This window comes from Vulpes lagopus, chromosome 16 (genome assembly GCF_018345385.1).
Source record: "Vulpes lagopus strain Blue_001 chromosome 16, ASM1834538v1, whole genome shotgun sequence".
Taxonomy (NCBI): domain Eukaryota; kingdom Metazoa; phylum Chordata; class Mammalia; order Carnivora; family Canidae; genus Vulpes; species Vulpes lagopus.
This window is the reverse complement of record NC_054839.1, coordinates 1,281,002-1,304,294: the sequence shown is the minus strand read 5'-3', so window position 1 is coordinate 1,304,294 and position 23,293 is coordinate 1,281,002. Positions and strand designations below refer to the sequence as shown.

The 23,293-nt window shown below is 42.2% G+C and overlaps 1 protein-coding gene across 4 annotated transcripts in view; it reads right to left on the bottom strand.

Annotated features, from left to right (window-relative positions):
• Positions 1-23,293, bottom strand: part of TUBGCP3 (tubulin gamma complex associated protein 3) — an 88,509-nt gene that overhangs the window by 25,551 nt on the left and 39,665 nt on the right. For all 4 annotated transcript variants that reach the window (XM_041731034.1, XM_041731032.1, XM_041731033.1 and 1 more), the window contains 8 exons: positions 21,011-21,121; positions 20,600-20,708; positions 17,423-17,612; positions 16,405-16,540; positions 15,578-15,646; positions 11,841-11,976; positions 4,000-4,088; positions 3,744-3,875 (listed from right to left, as the gene is read on the bottom strand). In XM_041731034.1, coding sequence (XP_041586968.1) covers positions 3,744-3,875; positions 4,000-4,088; positions 11,841-11,976; positions 15,578-15,646; positions 16,405-16,540; positions 17,423-17,612; positions 20,600-20,708; positions 21,011-21,121 — 972 coding nt within the window. The remainder of the gene's footprint in view (positions 1-3,743; positions 3,876-3,999; positions 4,089-11,840; positions 11,977-15,577; positions 15,647-16,404; positions 16,541-17,422; positions 17,613-20,599; positions 20,709-21,010; positions 21,122-23,293) is intronic.

The window sequence follows — 23,293 nt, the reverse complement described above, 5'->3', positions numbered from 1 at the left end:
ATGGAAACTAATGAGAATGAAGATACAACCGTTCAAAATCTTTGGGATGCAGCAAAAGCAGTCCTGAGGGGGAAATACATCGCAATACAAGCATCCATTCAAAAACTGGAAAGAACTCAAATTCAAAAGCTCACCTTACACATAAAGGAACTAGAGAAAAAGCAACAAATAGACCCCACCCCCAGCAGAAGAAGACAGTTAATTAAAATTCGAGCAGAACTAAATGATATCGAGAACAAAAGAACTGTGGAACAGATCAACAGAACCAGGAGTTGGTTCTTTGAAAGAATTAATAAGATAGATAAACCATTAGCCAACCTTATTAAAAAGAAGAGAGAGAAGACTCAAATTAATAAAATCATGAATGAGAAAGGAGAGATCACTACCAACACCAAGGAAATACAAACGATTTTAAAAACATATTATGAATAGCTGTACGCCAATAAATTAGGAAATCTAGAAGAAATGGACGCATTCCTGGAAAGCCACAAACTACCAAAACTGGAGCAGGAAGAAATAGAAAACCTGAACAGGCCAATAACCAGGGAGGAAATCGAAGCAGTCATCAAAAACCTCCCGAGACACAAGAGTCCAGGGCCAGATGGCTTCCCAGGGGAATTCTATCAAACATTTAAAGAAGAAATCATACCTATTCTACTAAAGCTGTTTGGAAAGATAGAAAGAGATGGAGTACTTCCAAATTCGTTCTATGAGGCCAGCATCACCTTAATTCCGAAACCAGACAAAGACCCCACCAAAAAGGAGAATTACAGACCAATATCCCTGATGAACATGGATGCAAAAATTCTCAACAAGATACTAGCCAATAGGATCCAACAACACATGAAGAAAATTATTCACCATGACCAAGTAGGATTTATCCCCGGGACACAAGGCTGGTTCAACACTCGTAAAACAATCAATGTGATTCATCATATCAGCAAGAGAAAAACCAAGAACCATATGATCCTCTCATTGGATGCAGAGAAAGCATTTGACAAAATACAGCAGCCATTCCTGATCAAAACACTTCAGAGTGTTGGGATAGAGGGAACTTTCCTCGACATCTTAAAAGCCATTTACGAAAAGCCCACAGCAAATATCATTCTCAATGGGGAAGCACTGGGAGCCTTTCCCCTAAGATCAGGAACAAGACAGGGATGTCCACTCTCACCACTGCTGTTCAACATAGTTCTGGAAGTCCTCGCCTCAGCAATCAGACAACATAAAGACATTAAAGGCATTCAAATTGGCAAAGAAGAAGTCAAACTCTCCCTCTTTGCCGATGACATGATACTCTACATAGAAAACCCAAAAGTCTCCACCCCAAGATTGCTAGAACTCATACAGCAATTTGGTAACGTGGCAGGATACAAAATCAACGCCCAGAAATCAATGGCATTTCTGTACACTAACAATGAAACTGAAGAAAGAGAAATTAAGGAGTCAATCCCATTTACAATTGCACCCAAAAGCATAAGATACCTAGGAATAAACCTAACCAAAGAGGTAAAGGATCTATACCCTAAAAACTATAGAACACTTCTGAAAGAAATTGAGGAAGACACAAAGAGATGGAAAAATATTCCATGCTCATGGATTGGCAGAATTAATATTGTGAAAATGTCAATGTTACCCAGGGCAATTTACACGTTTAATGCAATCCCTATCAAAATACCATGGACTTTCTTCAGAGAGTTAGAACAAATTATTTTAAGATTTGTGTGGAATCAGAAAAGACCCCAAATAGCCAGGGGAATTTTAAAAAAGAAAACCATAGCTGGGGGCATCACAATGCCAGATTTCAGGTTGGACTACAAAGCTGTGGTCATCAAGACAGTGTGGTACTGGCACAAAAACAGACACATAGATCAATGGAACAGAACAGAGAACCCAGAAGTGGACCCTGAAATGTATGGTCATCTAATATTCGATAAAGGAGGAAAGACTATCCATTGGAAGAAAGACAGTCTCTCTTCAATAAGTGGTGCTGGGAAAATTGGACATCCACATGCAGAAGAATGAAACTAGCCCACTCTCTTTCACCAGACAGAAAGATAAACTCAAAATGGATGAAAGATGTAAATGTGGGACAAGATTCCATCAAAATCCTAGAGGAGAACACAGGCAACACCCTTTTTTAATTCAGCCACAGTAACTTCTTGCAAGATCCATCCACGAAGGCAAAAGAAACAAAAGCAAAAATGAACTACTGGGACTTCATCAAGATAAGAAGCTTTTGCACAGCAAAGGATACAGTCCACAAAACTAAAAGACAACCTACAGAATGGAGAAGATATTTGCAAACGACATATCAGATAAAGGGCTAGTTTCCAAAATCTATAAAGAACTTATTAAACTCAACACCAAAGAAACAAACAATCCAATCATGAAATGGGCAAAAGACATGAAGAGAAATCTCACAGAGGAAAAACATGGACATGGCCAACAAGCACATGAGAAAATGCTCTGCATCACTTGCCATCAGGGAAATACAAATCAAAACCACAATGAGAAACCACCTCACACCAGTGAGAATGGGGAAAATTAACAAGGAAGGAAACAACAAATGTTGGAGAGGATGTGGAGAAAAGGGAACCCTCTTACACTGTTGGTGGGAAGGTGAACTGGTGCAGCCACTCTGGAAAACCGTGTGGAGGTTCCTCAAAGAGCAGTTGCACTGCTGGGGATTTACCACAAAGATACAGATGCAATGAAACACCGGGACACCTGCACCCCAATGTTTATAGCAGCAATGGCCACAATAGCCAAACTGTGGAAGGAGCCTCGGTGTCCATCGAAAGATGAATGGATAAAGAAGATGTGGTTTATGTATACAATGGAATATTACTCAGCAATTAGAAACGACAAATACCCACCATTTGCTTCAACGTGGATGGAACTGGACGGTATTATGCTGAGTGAAGTAAGTCAATCGGAGAAGGACAAACATTATATGGTCTCATTCATTTGGGGAATATAAATAATAGTGAAAGGGAATATAAGGGAAGGGAGAAGAGATGTGTGGGAAATATCAGAAAGGGAGACAGAGCATAAAGACTCCTAACTCTGGGAAACGAACTAGGGGTGACGGAAGGAGAGGAGGGCGGGGGGTGGGGGTGAATGGGTGACAGGCACGGAGGGGGGCACTTGATGGGATGAGCACTGGGTGTTATTCTGTATGCTAGTAAATTGAACACCAATAAAAAATAAACTTATTAAAAAAAAAAAACTTTTCTAGACAAACTATTTTCAAACACATGTGGCCAGACACTCACTTAATGATGGCAAACACAGAAAAGACCATCCCTGGATAAGAACACAAAGCGCCGACATGGAGTTCCCTGCACATCTTCACCTCATCTTCCTGAACTTACAGACAGGTGGCCATCTGCTGTGTCCTCACACAGCCTTGCCTGGTTTACTCAGTCTACAACACAAAACCATCATGGTGGTTCATCTAGGTCTCCTGAAGCCCACAAGGGGACACTACTATTACACCGAGGAAACAGATAAGTGTGATTATATGCTTTACTGCTTTTACATCCATTTCAGTGCATGTTCTTGTTCTGATTTTGCTCAGAAATGGTCCACCTTGAACTTTAGATTATTAATAAGACAGGCCTAGTTACTACTAATGTGGGCATCAGGTGATTTCTAAGATCTGCCATGTGACAGGAGCCCAAGGAGGAGAAGACTATTATTATTTGTGTTCCTGTTTGTAAATGGTATGTGGGTCTTACTCTGGAGTCGGTGTCCAGCAGACAGCGGGAGATGATGGTGTCCAGGAACACCTCATGTGCCGCGATGATATGGTCCAAGTCTTGGGCCTGTTGCACCTTGTTCCAAAGTTCATCCCAAGAACATTCAAGCACCTAGGAAACAACAATGCAACACTTTGGGTTGTGTCATCCTGGTATAGGATCTTTGACAAAAGACACCCCACAAAAGCCTAAAACATTGACTTAAACTAACATCAAAGAATGCTCTGAAATGTACCTCAAATGTAATGTAATACTGCATTTGGTGAATGAAGTGGACCATCTCAGATGCCAGAATGTGACAGTGGTGCAGCACCCCAGAGAACTCTGCAAGAGAGCCGAAGAGCAGGTATTAGACGCCACAGAAACACGTTTCCCCTCCTGTAGAACCACTGGCTTTTACTGATAACCCCTTGAAATAGAAAATGGCACTTCTGTAACTAATTTCCATGCCATTAGAGCTACACAAGGGTTTAGCTGTCTAATCACATTGGATTACTTTACATAACGTAAGGACCTGAATGGCATAAAATAAAATAATTGCATCTGAAAATTAAATAGACATATTTCATCATATGGATATAAATGTACGTTCAGTTCTGTGACTTCTTTACAACACATCTGTCTTCTGCTGCTGTGCAAGACTTCACAACTCCCAGTGACCTGAAGACAAAAGTGCCATTTCCTTAAGGGCCGGATTGGGATCCTGTTACCTGAGAGAAACGAAGCAGGAAGGAAATGGGCCTGAGCCCTCTACTCTGCTCCTGTTCTTTGCAAGACTATAAAACCATCAAAAGGCTTGGAGGTCACCAGAGAGGAGCCATTCTCTCCTCATACTTTTAATTTTTCAGAGTATTAGGGGAGACCATGGCAGAGGAGGGCTCAAGCAGAGGGGGCCACCAAAGGAATGGTTACAAGCACATTTCATTGGGGGTCAGACAGAACATATTGATGTTAATTAGCTCCCTAGGTAATCAACTGTTGCTGCAGGCAGTTATTCAAGAAATCATTCTTGTCCCTTTGTAAGAGTAATGAGGAAGTGAAACCCATGACAAAAAGAACAGTGGGGATATATACATAAAAAGAGTAAGAAAAAAAAAAAGAGAAGTGCCTCATTGCCCTTGACATTGAGGGGGGACTTTGCTGGCCTGGGTCAGTATGCAGTGCTGGGCCCCATGAAGCAGCAGCAGGCCACCTTGGATGGGGTAAATACTCCCATGCAGAACAGGCTACTGGCTGCAAATTCATCTATGAGCCCAAAAAGAAGAATGTAGTTTCCTACTAAAACTACCAAAGGGGCAGAAGTGTCTCACCTGATATTCAGAGCCTACTTACCTAAAAATTATTTCTGGCATAAAAGAGCACCATAAAAGCTTGTTTTAAGTGGGAATCGTCCATATCACCATGTCAGGATGCTTCTAAAGGAAATGACTGCCATTGATACCTCCACTGTGGGCTTTACTCCAGAGCTGGAGTGACAGGGACTGTGCTACCTTTCCCCCTAAGGCCAGGCAGTCTTACCTGGAGAGACTGTGTATACTTAAAGCATCCAACACGCATGAAGGTGTGCACCATCCACACTGGTTCTTTACATGCTACACATGAGGACACCCAGGTCTCGCTGTGGTATCCCATGTCTCTGAATGTCCCCTCTATTAGGAGTGCTTCTGAAGATGCGCGGCTTTGCATGGACTCACAGTGGATGCCCTAGGCTCACAATCCATCCTACTGAGCCATCTGTGCAGTTTATACCTCTCCAACCTGACGTTCTTCTACCAGAGTTTAACATCACCGCCAAAATCGTAGACCTCATCGCAGACCTCATCGCATATCCTGATGGACGTGCATGAAGACAGTAAGCAAGCTCCTCTCAGCACTGTCCCTGAGGCCCCGTGTGTGTTACAGGAACACAGAAATCTGTGTGGCTCATCTCAGCATCTAGTTCAAAGCCAGTGTTCTATACACAAGGGGAAAAGCTCAATCCATCCAGTAAACACTATTACTGCTCGTGTCTCTCTGGTTAGGGGGTCTTTGCCGGGGTGCTCTCACCAAGGTCCCAGTGACAATCCGGCACTATCGGGATCACATGCTGGGTTTTAGTTATATGTTATACAAGTTTAATAACATTTTTCACATTTCATCTTTGAACTCCATACACACCAGGAACTTCTGTGTGGCATGCACAGTTTGATAACACAGTGGCTAAGTTACTGACTCCACTTTATGATCTTGGATTTACATCACTGCACAATTTCTCCACCGCCCATCATTAATCCACCAGAATCTCTCATGTCACCCACGTCAAGAGTTGAAAATGCAGCTCAATGACCACAAAACAGAAGCATCTAGAGAAACAACCTAGAATTCATGGCATTCGGCCTCAGCCAGTCCTCCACAGTGCCCAGAAACTCTCTCCTTTCTCTGCCTGATCTTCCAGCTGCCACTACCCTGGAGTCCTCCGTCCACCAGCTCCCTCCATCCTTCCCAAGAGACACACCCTCAGGCGGAAAGCTACTCTGGGCCCAGCTCTCTTGTCCTCTGCCCAGGAATGCCACATCGGCCCTGGCCCAGGTCGCCAAAGACAAGGGACAGCTGGGGTTGGTCACCAGTCTCTTCCTTAGCTGTTTTCCTGCAGTGTGGCCCTACTAGAGCGTTCTCTCCTCCCTGAAGTACTTCCTTCTATGGCTTCAGAGAGACGACTCTCTCCAGGTCCACTGCCCATTTTCCTGGTTGTTTTTCTTCATCTCATTTAGGAGAGCCTGTTTTGCTGCTCTTTGCTGCAAGACCTTTTTTTTTCCCTTCTCACCCCATTTTGAGGCAAACTCAATTCCGTGGCTTCCAGAATTATCTACATCTCTGGTTCTGATCTGTCTTGGGCTTCATCAGATCAATCCAACCAGATGTGTCACATTATGTTCTTAAAAACACCTCAAATTAATGTATCTGAAACAGAAGGATTACCCCCAAAGTGTTCCTCCCCCAGTGCGCAGGGCCTGGTGAACGCCCTGCTGAGCCCAATCACCCAGCCCTGCCCACCAGAGCTCCCTCAAGTCCGTGCACTCTCCCCAGCCCCAGGGTGCTGTGTCCACCACAGCCACCCTCCCACAGGATCACAATCAACGCTTCTGCCAACCTCCAATGTTGCCTCTGAGAACCACTTTCCTCAGAGATGCCAGAGTGGCTTTTAGAACCAAACAAATCTGAGTGTGTCCCACTCCCTGGTGCAAGTCCTCCTGTGGTTCCCTCTGCCACTGAAGTCAGACTACCCAAGACCCAGCCTGTGAAGCCCTGGAGACCTGGGTCTTGGCCCATCCTCCCCACCCCCACACCCTTTCCTTCATTGACATGCTCACATCCACCCAGGTGCTACCTTGGACACCAATGCCTCAGCAGAGCCCTTGAACACTACCCACATCCACCAGGTGTGTCCTTTTCATGTTCCTAGATCACCTGGTCTCTTCCACATCAAACAACTCATCACAGGGCATTCTAAGTTCTTGTTTAAATGTTCATCCTGGGATGCCTGGGTGGTTTAGAGACTGAGTACCTGCCTTTGGCTCAGGGTATGATCCTGGGGTCCTGGGATTGAGTCCCGCATTTGGCTCCCCATAGAGAGCCTGCTTCTCTCCCTCTGCCTATGTCTCTGCCTCTCTCTGTGTCTCTCATGAAAAATAAATAAAATCTTTTAAAAAAATAAAAATAAATGTCCATCCTGCCCTCATAGCCACCACAGGGGCCTTGTCTGTCATGTCCACCACTGGATACCAAGAACAGGCAGCACAAAGTAGGCCTTCAACAATCATTTGCTGAATGAGTGACTTCGTCCTCAAAAATTAAGGTGGATGAGTGTATTCCCCCGTGTTGTGTTTTTAAACGCACACCCTGTTCAAAGGCCTTCCCTGACCAAGGCAAATTAGCAACAATGTTAAAAGAGGTGTTCTTCCCTTTAACAGTGTAAAGTACTACCAAATACTTTATTTTCCTTCTAGAGAAATCAACCATCTTTTCTTCTATAAATGAGTATACAAAATAGCATCTTCAATGACATTCTTCCAAAATAAAACCTCTGAGTACAGGGACCTGTGGCCACTGCTCAGAGGCACTGCACACTGAAAAGGAACCTAACAACTCATATAATGGAAGTCTGAAGTCCCTACAGTGCTGCAAGTCTTCCCTACATGGGAAGTCACATCCTAGACACTATACTCAGAACCTCTCATGGCCTAGTTGCTCTCTAACAAATGACTAGGAACCCAATTCATAAATACAATGAATTTGTAAGGGACAATTTGGTCCTTTAATGCCTAAAAAAATCTAACTTACACCAGAAATACCCCTTGGATCTTGTTACTCAGCACCCTGAAAATACATTTAATATATACTTCACATATAAGTGCTTGTGTTTTTATGGCTGTGGCTGACCTACAAATAAAGAATCTCAAAAGCAAAGCAACACTTGCACTGAGGTCCAATAACTACATAAACATAATATGTCTCTCACTAGGCTAATTTCACAGCAGACAACTTCATACACACAACCAAGAAGAAAGGTTCTTCTGTGAGATTCTTTAGGATGGAAATGTAAGATCCACATTTGTAATTCTGTGCTGCCCTCTATGGGATGCTGGGAGAACTTCAAGCCTGATTTGAGCAAGGCAGGCTCTGGAAGAGCCTCACCACAAAGCTGAGCCATCTCCAACTCGCACTTATTCATCTGGAGGTGCTACAGTGAGAAGGGTTATTAAAATGATTTTTTTTTAAGTTTCTTTAAAAAAAAATACCCTAAAACAGTTTCTTCACAATTGCAAATCACCTCCTTCAGCCTGTGTTTCTAACTAATGCTACTGTATTTAAAAGTGACTTGGTCAAATTACCCATCTCATTTATTTCTCAAAGCTAAGGGTTCAAAGAAGTTGGTAGGAATCAGGACTTTCCAAAGCTCCTTTGTGTGGAATCTCTAATCACCACAAAGGTCCTCCTGCAGAGGCCATTAGCTGTCCATCATATGGCCAGGCAGGCAGCAATGACACCAGCATAGAGCCCCCCCACCCCTGGGCAGCACAGGTAAGTGCACTACTCAGACTCAGTCCCTGTGACCCCAGGAAGCAAGTGCTGCTGTCCCACCCCAGATGAGGGAACTGAGGCAGAGGAAGGAAATGAGCTCATGGCCTCAGCCAAGTGCTGGTGGCCTACAGACTCACCTAGCCAGTGCCGCTCAGCATCTGTGCTGACCATGAACCACATGGCTTACAGGTCCAGCACAGGGAACTCCATATAAATCTCTAATCACCGGGGGGGGGGGGGGGGCACCTACTCATCCATGCAGACAAAGATGATACATACAGAGAGAAACTCTGAAGAGAAAAATGTCTACTCACTTTTTAAGTTACCATTTCTGCAGTCTAGAACACTGTCCACAGTAGGATGAACATTATCATTATATTAATCACAAGGAAGAAAAACAGCTGCCAATTACACCAACAAAATGTAGCAGAGGGCCTGTGGTGGCGCATCTCCCACCTCCACCACTTTCATTTTTATTTCTAATAAGGACCAAAAAGGAGATCGTTTTAATACCACTCCCCAGGTGGGGGGAGGACCTCCATCTAGGTCCCTCCGGTACACAAAAGAAGAGAAAGAATACAAGCTCATTTAACCATACTTGTCTATTTAGTTAGCTGCAATATGAAATACAAATTTAGTTGCTACTAATTCTAATACTTTTTAGATTAATTGAATCCAACAAGAACAAAAAGACTCCATACCACTAGAACCCAAATCTTTTTTTTTTTTTTTTTAGAACCCAAATCTTTAAACAATTTTCGTATCAACAATTGTTTTTTGTCTAGCTGAAAGACAAATATATAAAAACAGGCATAAACATCTTGGGAGACCAATACCGAAAACTCCTATACTAAGCAAATCATTTTCAAGTGTAACTATTCACTATTATTAAAATATTTTGATAAATATTTTTCAAATGATATTTGTGGTAATAATTAATGATCCTGTATACATACACCAAGCCTGTTATACACACTGCACATGTGTGAAAAGCTCCAAAGGTGGTTTACAGGAGCACTTTAAATAATCTTTCTGTATTTCTGCCTCAGATTTATAGTTGGCGGGATGTTTCTAAATTTGTTGTATTAACAAAAGCTAAGTAGCTAGTTGATTTCTGCTCATTTAGTTGCCTGAACACTAACAACTTTAAAATATTCCTTATAACTAAAAGAATATTACACCCCAACAGAAACATGAGTAAAAAACTAGTTTCCCGAAAAGAGAAACACAAATGACAAAAAAACTGTTTATACTCACCATTTAAAAAGCATTAAAATTTTTCAAATAAATGGATGTTAGCTGAACAAGAGTAATACAGCCAGCCGCTAGGCAGAGGGCTTTGCTAGTGCGGACGTGCCCTCAATCAGCACCTCGTTCCCTGACACCATCTGATGATGTGCACTCAGAGTTGAAGTATGAGCACTAGTGCTTGCAAATGTAAAGTGAAAATAGAATCCATACCTGCTACCTCAGCTATTCCATCTCTAATTCATCTAAAGAAATATTTAGATGCATATAAATATATACTTAAACTTTATGGCAGTATATTCATGGGAAAAAAGAAAAAGGGTCAGTGAAAGAAGCTAACACAAAGCTCTCTGTAACACCATGAAGTTATGTTAAAGTGATTAATGCTCTACAAGATAAAGCATAATACTTCTCCCACACACAGAAAATCAATCAGAAGTCTGTGACTTGAGGAGAAAAAAGCTTGCGGACTACTTCAATACACGAGAAGAGCAAATTCATGCTGACCCTGGTGAGATGATACTGAAATCAGCAATGTGTCACAACCAGCTAACAGCTAGAGCCAGAGGCCTCCCTGTGACAGAGCGTACACACCACCCAGAGACCGTCCAAATCAGGAAGAAGGGAGGACGCGGGCACCACACCACTCACGCCACAGCCCGGATGCCACCAGAGGAGGGTGTGAGGCCGGCAACAGGACAGTTCACCAGCGAGCACCCAGTGGACTGCATGAGTCACCCCGCAACACACCATGGGAAAGAGGGACACAGTGAAGAGCAGGAGACCGTGAGGTCCTGAGTGACGGATGCCTCCTTCTGCCAGGCAGCCCTCATGGATTGGAAATGCTCCAAGACAGTATTTCCTGTCCACGACCGCTATGGTATCTAAAGGAAAACATTCTCTCTTGCTTCTTTCCCAGCTATAGCAGAGGCTCCTTATTATTAATTTTCTACAAAGTGAGTCCAGAGAAAGCAAGGCAAGGAACGTAAGGGGATCCTGATCCCCAGGAAAAGACCAGCTGTGAATTCAGAAAGCATGGGACACGGAATATATCTGTCAACACACAGGTCCCCGGCTTCTGGGTATACCTATTCTGGAACTCTGGGAGCTGCTCCAGGATCAGCCTTGACCTAGTAAACATGTACAGATGACCCGTGCCTGTCTTCAGTCAATGGCTCCTTTTTCAATAAGCACTTTCACCAAAAGATTAAGAACCTACAAGTGTCACTTCTCTTTAGAGAAACGTTGTTGAAATACTTTCTCAAAGGTTTTGACCAAATGAATTTCAATATGAAGATTTCAAAATTATCCATAAATGAATGAAATTATTCAGTATTTGTAACATTAAAATAAACCTGGCTAGCTGACATGAGAATCTTTATTATGGCTTATAATTATAAAGTAATATTACAAAATATTTCCACGTCCTGGTTTATGAACCAAAACAAACATTAAAGCAATTCCAAAATAGACTTTAATCAAAATACTAAGTGAATTTTAAGTGAACCAGCAATTTATTAAGCAGCTTTCCTTAAAAATTAAAATAAAATCCATATGTAAACACTAGAGTACAAACGAATGTGACTCTGAGAAAAACCTCATGATCTAAACAATCTAATTTGACTCATATTCTGACTTGCACAGAAATCAAGATAAGCAATATTACAAATGAGCCTTTTCACAAAAGCCAAATCCAAAAGCATGAATGCACTCCTCTGTTTGCCAGGCTGCAACGCAGGCCCCCTGACTGCCCAGTAGTGCATTTACCTGGCATATTTCTCAGGAGCTTTGCATTGCACATATGTCCCTTTCGAATGTCAGTAAGGATGTATTCCATCCGCTTGGCCCTCCAGAGGAAGTTAAATACTCTCAGGTAGTGGCTCATACACTCTCGGGTAAATACCTGTGAAGAACAGCACAAGACAGACTGTAGTACTCTGTGATGAAAGCCCCCCTCCCCCCCTCCCCGGACAGATCTCCACCTTTCATCTTTTTATCTTTAAGCAAAAAAAGCCAAAGCATACACAATCAACTCTAATAAACTCTACGTTGTACACAACCAATTATACTATAATAAGTTTCAGGAAAGGATCATTACTGATGTGCTAAGCATCATGTCAAGCAAACTCACAGGAACAGCAGGTAGATATTTTTATACCAATTTTATAGACTGAGAAACAGAGGCCTAAGGTTACACGGTTAGGAAATGATACGTCGGGACTTTGAGCCTAAACCATAGTCGAAAATGTGGACTCTTAACTCCAACTCCAGCTCTGGCTCCGTAGCAGTTTTTTCTACCCGAGCCCACCTGAGGGAGATAAGAGGGTGGCAAATCTCATGGAGGATGGGCCTGGAACAATCTCCAGCCTGTAAAGAGGGCTCCGGGTTGTTTTCACATACGTATTTATGGCTCTTTCACTGCAAAATGGCCAGCGGTGTCACATCCCAGGAGGATGAGCCCCATGGGCAGGGGTGGGGTGAGGCCTTCCTTCCATGCCCGCCTCCCTCCTATGGGGGCCAGATTGAGCAAATAAAAACACAGGACACCAGTTAAATACGCATGTCAGGTGAACCACAAATAATCTTCTAGTGCCCATCTGTCCCATGCATACACGTAACAGGGTTTTCTGCAGATGACAGCCAAACGTGTTTCTGACACCAATGTGTGCAGAACAGATGTGGGCACATGTCTGCCCTTTTCCAGACACCTCAAACAAGGAATGCGTCGCCTTTGTTACCAACACTCCCCTCGCAGCACAAAGAACTAGGAACAGCCTACCCAAGTAGGGCTTCTGCTTCCAGCAGCTCTGAGCTGCCCCTCCCCACCCCGGGTGCATGGCCCCTCAGCCTGAGACCTTCCCCCTCACACCACTCCCGGGTACTCCCTATGCCCTAGCTACTCCCACACCCCACATGGCCCCCAAGGACACAGGCCACACACTTTTCCCTGGTCTCACCAATGTCCCTCTTCTCCAGACAGAATATTTATCATTTGACCCTTGCAATTTTAGCACTTCGTTGTAGACTGCTTTGCCTTCTCTTTTTTGTATATTCTTGGCACTGCTCATATGTTACAAGGACTACCTGTCTATTTTTCTGTAGGCCTTTCTGTGCCAGTATTTGGCAGGTGCTGAATACTAACTCATGACGGCACATCTAAACAGGAATGGTTAGGAACTGTTTTGAATGGACTCTGAAATCAACTGTGAATGTTTTGGGGATTATCTATTTTGCTGTGCTGCCCACACTACTGTTTTTGTAACTATAAACAGTGACTGAAGGAAACAATTTTACAAATGAATTAAAGAAATCTTTGTTATACAAATGCTATTTCAAGGGACCCTTTAAGTGCCAGGTTTCCCAGAGCACATTTAATGTGCAGTTTAAACATCCAGTTTAATCAATTCTTTAAAAACAGTAACTGTTTCAGAGAAAACATTCCTTCCCACTACATTTGTATAGGGGAAATACCCTCCATGTTTCATTTTGGCATGTATATGGTCTTTCAGTTCACTGCCTATGCAGTATACAGTTCAGAAAAAACATTAAATAAGTTTCCGACACCTTATTTAATTCCCTGGAGATCAAGGACAAAGAACTGAAGGATTTTATCCCATCCAGTACCCAAGTGAGGAGATGAGAGATAACCTCTACATGTCCTTCTTCACAGAATTAGCAAGAAGTTAAAATTATACTGTCATAAAAGATAAAAATCATGTGACTAACATAAGGTATGTCCTCATAATTAAGTTTTCTACAAAAATGACAATCTCAATTAATGAGAATAGAAAAGAAACACAGATAATATAATGTTTAATAAGGAAAAAGAGGAAAATCCATTTTCTTCCAAAATTTGATCTAAAAGTGTATTTTTAATAATAAAATATTCCAGTTAGCTGAAAATGTAACAAGCTGAGACAGAGGCTTGCCCTAGGACTGGAACAGCAAAAGCCAGATGTGCAAGACATCACCTCCCACACAATGTCCCCAGCACATCCTGCTAATTCATTACCAGCCCTGCTCTCCTTCCCAGAGTAGCCTCCCAGGCGTGCCCTCCAGCTGCTGGAGGGGACAGGTGACTTGTTAGCCATAGACAGAGATCCACCCTAAATTTTTAAAAAATAAATGTGTAACAAAGTTCTTCTATTGACTGTTTTGACTAGAGCTTTCAAAAATCTAAAATGTAAAAAATATACTGCATAACCACGTGTTTATATACAAGCTATGCCACTTCTAACTGTATGCTCAGTAAATCTGAAATATTGTGAAATAATTAAGGAACTGTGTATATGGAACATGTCCAATCTACCTAATATTCAAGGCACTTATACTCTGAAATAAGAAATACTTTACTATGGTACCTTTTATACTAAGAAAAAAATAATATGCAACGTACTCAATATTAACAAAGTAGATAATATCAAAGTTTTGGATTTAAATAATAATGTATAGAACAGAATTTTTTGTTTAAAGTAGGCTCCATGCCCAGCAGGGAGCCCCACACAGGGCTTTAACTCAGGACCCTGAGATCATGACCTGAGCCGAAATCAAGAGTTGGACGCTTAACTGACTGAACCACCCAAGAGCTCCAGAACAGAATGTTTTAACAAATAAGTATCTACAACTATTCAGGATACAAGTCAAATGAGGAAAAAAAGTAATTTGAATGTGACAAAAAATTAAATAGGAGAGCAGTTCTGCATTCACATACTGGGAGCCCCCATCTCGCAGCAAGCATGCTGCAACAGCACAGCAAGAGCAGGGAGAGGACACCCTGGAAAGCAGCCTGGTGGGGGTGAGGCTCACAACTGGAGAAATTTTAGAGCCAAATTATATTACCTCTTAACAATAATCTAAAGAGATGAATGTCCTCCTTCAGATGTAAAATGACTGAAATCAGCTCAAGGACATTTCCTGGCAAAGGAGTTTACTCTGGTATGATAACAGCATGCACCCGGAAGGAAGGGGCTCAGTTAACTGCAGACACAAAGAGCTCCTGGGATTACACCCCTCCCCATCTGGACTGACGTGGACAGGAATAGCACTTTGGTGAGGCGCAGCAAATGCACTACAGATAACCGTACAGCCTCTTCCCGTCCATTTCAATGAACACTAAGTATATTTGATCTAAACAGTAAAAACGTGACTCCTGTAAAATACACTTTGTGGTTCCTTTCACATTATCCTGAATTAGTAGCTATGGTCTAAGAACAATGAAGCACAACAAGCAATCCGTTTATTAAATACCTGCTGAAACCTAGGATGGAACAAATGGTATTTTTAAGAATTCTTAAAATTATAGACCATCTCAGCGTTCATTAATGATCATCTAAAACACATAGCGATTGTTGCTTCAGTATTCATTCAGTGGGTCTCACCCAGATGTTAAGCAATCGCCTGCCTGCACTAGAAGCTCACTGAGAAGACGGCCAGTTCTACAACAACATGACGGCTAGCGATGTGAGGAGCCGTGGCTGATGTCACGTCACCCAGCACTGCCTTACCGTTGCAATTGGCCCATCGACGTGGTAGTCCAGGCTGAACACGTCCCACCCGGTATCACCTGGAGAGACCTGGGAGCAAAAACACAAACTGCAGGCCTTCCCACCAGTGCTAGGCTTCCTGCCAAAGGATCCAGCCAGTCCTCAAAGAAAAGGCAGTAAAATAAAGCCCAATTTTTGGAAAAATGCTCAATAGTTCTGAGCATTAGCCACATGAGAACTCCATCTTTTTGCCAACTCCTGTACCCTCAGCACTGAAACAATAGGCACCTAAGAGGTGCTCTACAGATACTGTGGAAAAAATGGCGTATTTTTTAATGAATATGATAAAATCTGTTTCAAATTTTTCACTGTATTTTTATGGCAGAAACTCACTGCCTTATATGTCCCAAATCCTTTAAAAGTCAACATTTTAAAAACCGAACAGGCTCTGCTAATGGTCCTTTATCATAGCTAAGCAAACAGTGTACAGTGTTTCTGATATTCATTCCCCAAAGAAAAATCATCTTCTATCAAACTGAAATTAAAAACATAGATTTTTGATAAATCTTATTATTTTGATACGTATTATTATTAATTTCTGTTCAGAACGTCCAACAGGTATCATACCTGTGGCTTCTGCAACATTACCATTAACAAGAGTAAGGCTAACTACACAATGCACTGCCAGGCCTGTGGCAAGCACTGCGTGTCCTATGCCCACCTAAGATCACGCAGCAGCAGGCACAACCCCCATCCACCAGGTAAGACTACATGCACTTAAACAGGGAACACTGATGGGAGGGCTGGCCAGGGAGCTCACTGTCTACACAGGACCAGGACCACAGTACCTCTAGGAGCCTCACGTCCAATCTCTTGAGGATCTCGGGGCTGTCAAACTGGGCATTGGTGGCTCTGACAGCAGTTTCGAGAATTCCAGTCAAGTTGTGTTGATACAAAGTTGTAGCTGGACGGACAAGTTCTGGTCTTAACAGATTTTAAAAAAATAAAATGTTACTTGAATTCTTAATGAGATTTATAAAAACTCAAAATCATAAAGAGTTCAAATTATAAACACTAAAATGAAAAAGAAACAACTACAATATGAGAACAAAAGTTTCACAAAATTAGGGGCACGTGGGTGGCTCAGTGGGTCAAGCAACTAGCTTGGCTCAGGTCATGATCTCAGGGTCCTGGGATTGAGTTCTGCATCAGGCTCCCTCCTCAGTGGGGAGTCTGCTTCTCCCTCTCCCTCAGCTCCTCCCCCAGAGCGTGAACAAGCACACGCACATAAATGCACACACACTCTCTACACACACGTGCATGCACGCACATACTCTCTCTCTCTCAAATAAAATCTTTAAAAAGTTTTACAAAATTGAATGTCAATAGAATTTTGCCAAGTGTTTTGGAAAGTTAAACACTTAAGTCTCAAAAAATTAATTTTGATTCTGCTTCACTTGAAAATACTTACATGTGCCACATATGTTAAAAAATAAAGTTTTTAATTGAAGTCTGGCCTGTAGCAACATGAACTATTATATAATCCCCTGCAGAGATCCGATGGGAAGAGAGATCCTCATTAAATCAGGACAATCACACATATGGACATCACGATTCTAAGGGTGACCCACTGCACACCCTTTGGACACTGGACTGTCAGTGCCACAGTATCTCCAAGGCACGGGAAATGAACAAATGAAAGGACTTCTATGTGAGAACTTTATCTCTTCAGATTTCATCTTACCAGGATGTTCTATGAGGATTCAACACATTTTCCTCTAATGCAATTGATTCTTTAAAACAAGAACCCTAAGACTCTTTATCATGCTGAATCTATGTGTATTCATAAAAATGCAGTCTTCTTACTTGAGCAAATCCATTAGGTGCCTTATGAAATCCCCCTGGCCAAGAAGCAGGTACCGCCTGACCGCCTGCATGTGGTCCAGGAGGCTGTACTTTCTGTTCAGAACATCCAATAGGTACTTGCTGGTCTCAAAATAGGCCGCATCAATTTTCCCCCGAAATGCGTTCTCCAAATCTGTGAACACATCTGCAGCTGTAAAGAACAAAAGGAGAAGTACACAAATGTCTATAATCTGTATTTTAATAAAGATAAAACTAAAGGCTGCCACGTACAAAAGCCGTTGCCAAAACCCACAAATGGCCTCAGAGACAGATATGACAGGCCATGTGTGTGCTCAGGAAGGCGTGAGCCCCAAGCCCCAGAAACTGGAAATGCTGCTGTGTGGCCGTCTGTGCAAGCAGCCTGTGCACTGTGACCAGAAAGAGGAGCCCCAATAGCAGCTGGTCATTTCCAGATATAAAGGTCAAGTTATCCTCTACTGTGTAATGAACTCAAAACCACACTAAAACACGCTGATGAAAAGTGCAGTATAAGGGAGGTATTCAATGCTGAAATCGCCTACACGTGCCTACATGACACTTTTGAAACCCATCTCAAGAACAAACAGGATGGCACATGTAAAGACTGAGCTCTGTGAATGGCTAGTCTGGCTGAAGGTCTGGTGCTGTCACATGCAGCCACGACATGAAGCTAACCATGGGGGAAGACGTGTGGGGAGATTTTTCAGAGAACATGGAATAAAAGCAGGCCTAACTCCAAGCAGTAACATAAAAAAAGTAAACGTTTCCATAGTTTTATACTGCAAAGAAATAGCACAAGGATATTACACACATACTAGAGCTTTTTCCTGCTAACATACTTCTATGGCACAAGACAGTTTATAAAACTAAGTATTTGATTTTATTTAAAAACTATGACAACACTTAACAGTTGGGGCCTATCCTCCACTCTCATTTGTAAAACTGGACTCTACTCTTTGGTCACACTTCCAAATATTCAAAATTTTTCTTTTTCTTTTTTTTTTTTCAAATATTCAAAATTTTTCAAATGTGAAATACAAATTCAATTTTTCCCCTTTTGTGTTCCTGTCAGTCTTTCCAGGTTTCCTATCTTTTATCTTTCTAACCATACTCCTAGCCTAATGGCAAAGAAACCCCTGCCCTGTAGCCCAAAGCCACAGGGAGGACAAGGGGCTGAGCTGTCGTCAACGTAACCAAGGGGAGCAGTCCAAGAACTCAATAGTGGCCATAATCCACCAGGCACGACTGCAGGCCTCATAACGACTTTTGCCTCACTGGCAAAAATCCTTGTCTGCACGTCTCCACAGTGAGCACGGGTACCACACTGTGTGGCCTGAGCTAGTTGTCTTCTCTGGGTAACAGGGAAAGGTCAAAATCTGTCAACACAAGTCTCCTGGCTCTCCTTCATTATTCTACCTCGTCAACTGGGGTATTTCCCAAAAATCTGTTCTTGGGTCACATCTCTCTCTATTCTAAGAACTAGGGTCTGTGCATCCCTAAGAAGTATATGCTAAATTGTCTGTGATGAATGCACTTGGGGCAAGGAGGGAGAGGCATCTGACCCCAACAGCTGGAGTATTCACTACACTAAGGGGCCCTGTCCTTAACCAGCATGGTGACACAGGCACTTCCCAAAGCCCGACAGCTGGCCCGGACCTCGGTCTGGATTTTCAACATAGCTTTTCCAATACCTTGGAGACCTCATCTAGTGAATCCTCTCAGATACTAAAAATCAAATTGGGCCAAAATGTACATGAATAGATGCTCAACACCACTCATCATCAGGGAGATGCAAATCAAACTACAGGGAGGTACGACCTCACACCTGTTAGAATGGCCAGAATCAAAAACAGAAGAAACAACAGGTGTTGGTGAGGATGCGGAGAAAGGGATACCCTCATGCACTTTTGGCGGGAATGCAAACTGCTGCAGACCCTCCAGAAAACAGTATGGAAGGTCCTCAAGAAGTTAAATATAAAAAACTAACATATGATCCAGTAATTCCACTACTGGTTTTTTACCCAAAGAAAATAAAAACATTAAAAGATACATGCAGCCTATGTCCACTGCAGCATTAAGTAATCTCCTAAGTATGAGATATGGAAGCAGCCCAAGCATCTATCTACAGATGAATATGTAAAGGAAATGTGGCATATGTACACAAGAGAATATGATTTAGCCTTAAAAAAAGAAGGCAATTCTGCTGTTTGTGGTAACACAGATGGACTGGAGAACATTATGGTAAGAGAAATAATGCAGACACAGAAATACTGTCTGGTATCACCTGTCTGTGGAATCTGAAGTTTTCCAACTCAGAGAAGCAGAGGGTCAAGTGGAGGTCGCAGGGGCTGAGGGGAGGCGAGGACCAGCACAGGATACAAAGTTTGGTGATGCCAGGTGAAAAAGTTCTGGTGTCTAGCATTCACATAGTTGCCTACCACCAACCCTACAGCACTGTACACTTACAGCAATTTATCCATACATCTCATTTAGCACTTCTTATCTTTTAGTATTTACTATTCATTATTTCATTTTATTTTCCATGTTTTATCTTCATAGCTAGACCGTAAGCTAATGAAAGGCATAGTCATTGTCATGTACAATAATTGGTATCATCTTGCCTACATCTGCCACGCTGTGCCATATGCAGCATGAGTCAGAATAAGCTCGCGAACAGAAACAGCCAAGACCAGAAAGTTGTCCGTGCACAAAACACCATGCAATGATGCGAAAAGTAGGAGAGGACAATGGTGAATGAGGGAACCAGAGAACATCTAGAGCAGGGCAGCACTCTGAATACAATCAACACTTGTGAATTCCTGCTGATTCCTGAATAAGCCGCTGTCATAGGTGCAGCCACCAAGAGCAACAGTTTTCCTTTCTTATCTCAGCAAACTATCGCTGTATCATTTTTTAAAAATAATACAGATTACTAAGAGTAATTTACTATGAATAAAACAGCCACACCTAGTCCAATACTTATTAAGTCCACATAAAAAAGGGAATTCAAAATTTACATAGTAATATTTTACACACATCACACTATATATTAAGGTATTCTGGATAACAATTCAGAAAACGTGTCAGTCCTATTGGACAAAAAAATGCTTCCAGCAATATATATACACAACACCCTCACCACAGCGATCACCATCATACCATCCTGGGGTGAGTCCGCAGACTGGGTCACAGCTATCATCTTCGTAGTGGGTGTCTGGTCATGACAAACCTGGTGCAGGAAATTTATTGATTTTCCTATCAAGAGGACCTAGAAAAGAAAACATCCTAGAGTTACTTTTACATAAAAATCATTGATCCTTCAACTACTACAAATATTCCTGAGCAACAAACTATTAATTAAAAATTAACAAGAATATCTGGGATAGTATCAAGTGAGTTCTAAAAAGACATTATTAACACACACATATTTATAGGTCAACACATTCAATTAATACACACTTCTATAATGCAATAACATTTTAAGATGATAAGTTTTGTCACCTGATGCAGGCACATACAGGTAGATACAGATTAAAATATCAAAACCACGAATCTCCCTTCTGGCCTTACCTTCCTGGACTGATCCATTGTAATAAAGGAAGGGATCATCGATTTCCGTAAGGTGTACTTGTCCTGCCATAGCCGGTCTGTTTTAACTGCTGGATCTGAGGCTACAAAGAACTGAGAAAAGAGACATAGCAACATCAGAATGTGACACGGCACACTATCCACTAACGGCAACATGGAAGAAGCCATTCTGAAAGCCAAGCTCTTGAGATACAGGAGACTGAGCCTTTATACAGCGAAACTTGTCTTAGAAAGCATTTTAGCTACATCACTCTCTAAATGATTAGATGTTCCAGGCTTTTTAAGTGGAAGTATAATGAAACAGGCTTTTTCCTGAAGATTTATGATCCTCAAGAGGATTATCTGTTGTAACCTCTGCTAACTATGAGGGTCTGGGTGTGAGGGCCGCTGCCCAGAGGTCCATGTGCAAGTCTGGAACACAGCGGGGCCAACACTGCCATACCCTGCTCGTGGACTGCTGGCTACAGGCTAATGTGGACAGATAGGCAGGCAGGCAGGCAGTACCAGTCTACCAAGCAGCACTGCCGTTAAGTGACCTTTCTGAGAACCACCTTTGCTCAGAAGCTTCTTCCCCATTCACAGTGCTCAACACCTTTGCTGACCCCACCGACCAGCTTGCCTCCTGACAACAGGGCACGGAGAGTGGGGGGTAAAATAGAGCTAAATTGCTACTGATTCTAGCCCATCTCCTACCACAATAACGGCACCACTCTCAGTTTTCAGTGATGTCCTAATACACTAGTGCTTTTAGCTCTATAACTCAATTTCTAACAGCCGCTGAGTCAAAGCAATTCTTAATCCTTACAGATGTGCCAGCCTTCCTTTCCATACGGTGGTGTCCACAGACACTCCCACAAGTGGGATGCGCCATTCTAGATTTTGCCCATCAGCTGGTGAAAGCATGGCTGCTTGTACTGTTATTATTCTGACAAAGGAAGTTGGGGCCGTTTTCGTCATATGGGTGGTCATTTGCTTTTATTCTCCTGTAAACTGTCTTTCATCTCCTCAACCCATGTTTCTACTGACTTTGTCCTTTTCTCATCAATATATGAAAACTGTTTGTTATCTTAGGGATCATGACCATTTGTGAGGCAAGTATTACAAAGTTTTGTAACTTAATCATTTACCAACATCTACAGTATGTTTCATGTTTTTGCTTTGCTCCATTTTTGTTGTGTAGGTAAACATCATCCTGTGTGGCTTCTGAGTTTCTTGTCTTCCTAGGTTACACAGACATCCAACATAATTTTCTTCCAGCATTCCTGCCATGTTATTTTCATAGCTCAGGTCCCTCATCCCTCTAGGATTTACCTTGGACATGATGTAGGGTCTAGGTTTCCTTCAGAATGGCATTCGTCTAGTGGTTGAGCCAGCTAGCACCTTCTTCTGAATGCACTGTCTTTCCCTCTGAGCTAGGACGCCTCATCAGAAACTCTCGCTGTCATTAATTTGATGAATAGATTAAAAGGGAAGAAAGTTGACCAGGTCGAGAGAGGCTGAGGTATTTGGTAACATCTTTATTTTCCAGCTTCCAATGGTGTTCTATCATCATGAACATGGAGTTATATGGATCTGTGTTCCAGTCCATACACTTATTATCCTTATTGGCACTCCAGGTTTCCCATTCTGGGATGACAGGAGCCTCTTCAAGCTAGCTGCAAAGTCCTTTAGCCTTGACCTTTAGTCTTCCTTGCTTCTGGTATGGAAGATGCTCTAGGCTCATCTTCCTTCTCCCCTAGACCAAGAATCAGCCACTCACCCAAGGAGCCCTAGTTCATTTTAGGGAGAAATGGCATTTGAACCAGAACCTCAGTAGTTGGTACTGTCTTAAGTTAGAAGCTGAATGGTCTGAGACTCAGCACTGACCATGTGACCAATAGCACTCAGCTCCCTAGCAAGACTGTAAATCCACTGAAGTCATAACATACCTAAAGTCCCTCTTTGGTCATTCTTACATAAGTTCCAAATCACCAGGTGAACAACATACAACCCTCAGGAAAGTATATCCACAGAGACAAATGTATTTAAAGAATTTTAAAATATTTGTAGTAATTATATAACAATATAAAATTAATGGTTTCCTAGCAAAACATAACCAAAATTTACCGAAGGAGAGAGAACTTGAAATCAGAAATGTAAAATGCCTACTTCACTTTAAAAAAAAAACAAACAAAAAAATAAATTAAAAAAAAAAAAAAGACATTGTTACATTGAAGTATTCTAGACCACAGAAAAATATACAGACTGCTTGAGTTTATTTTATGG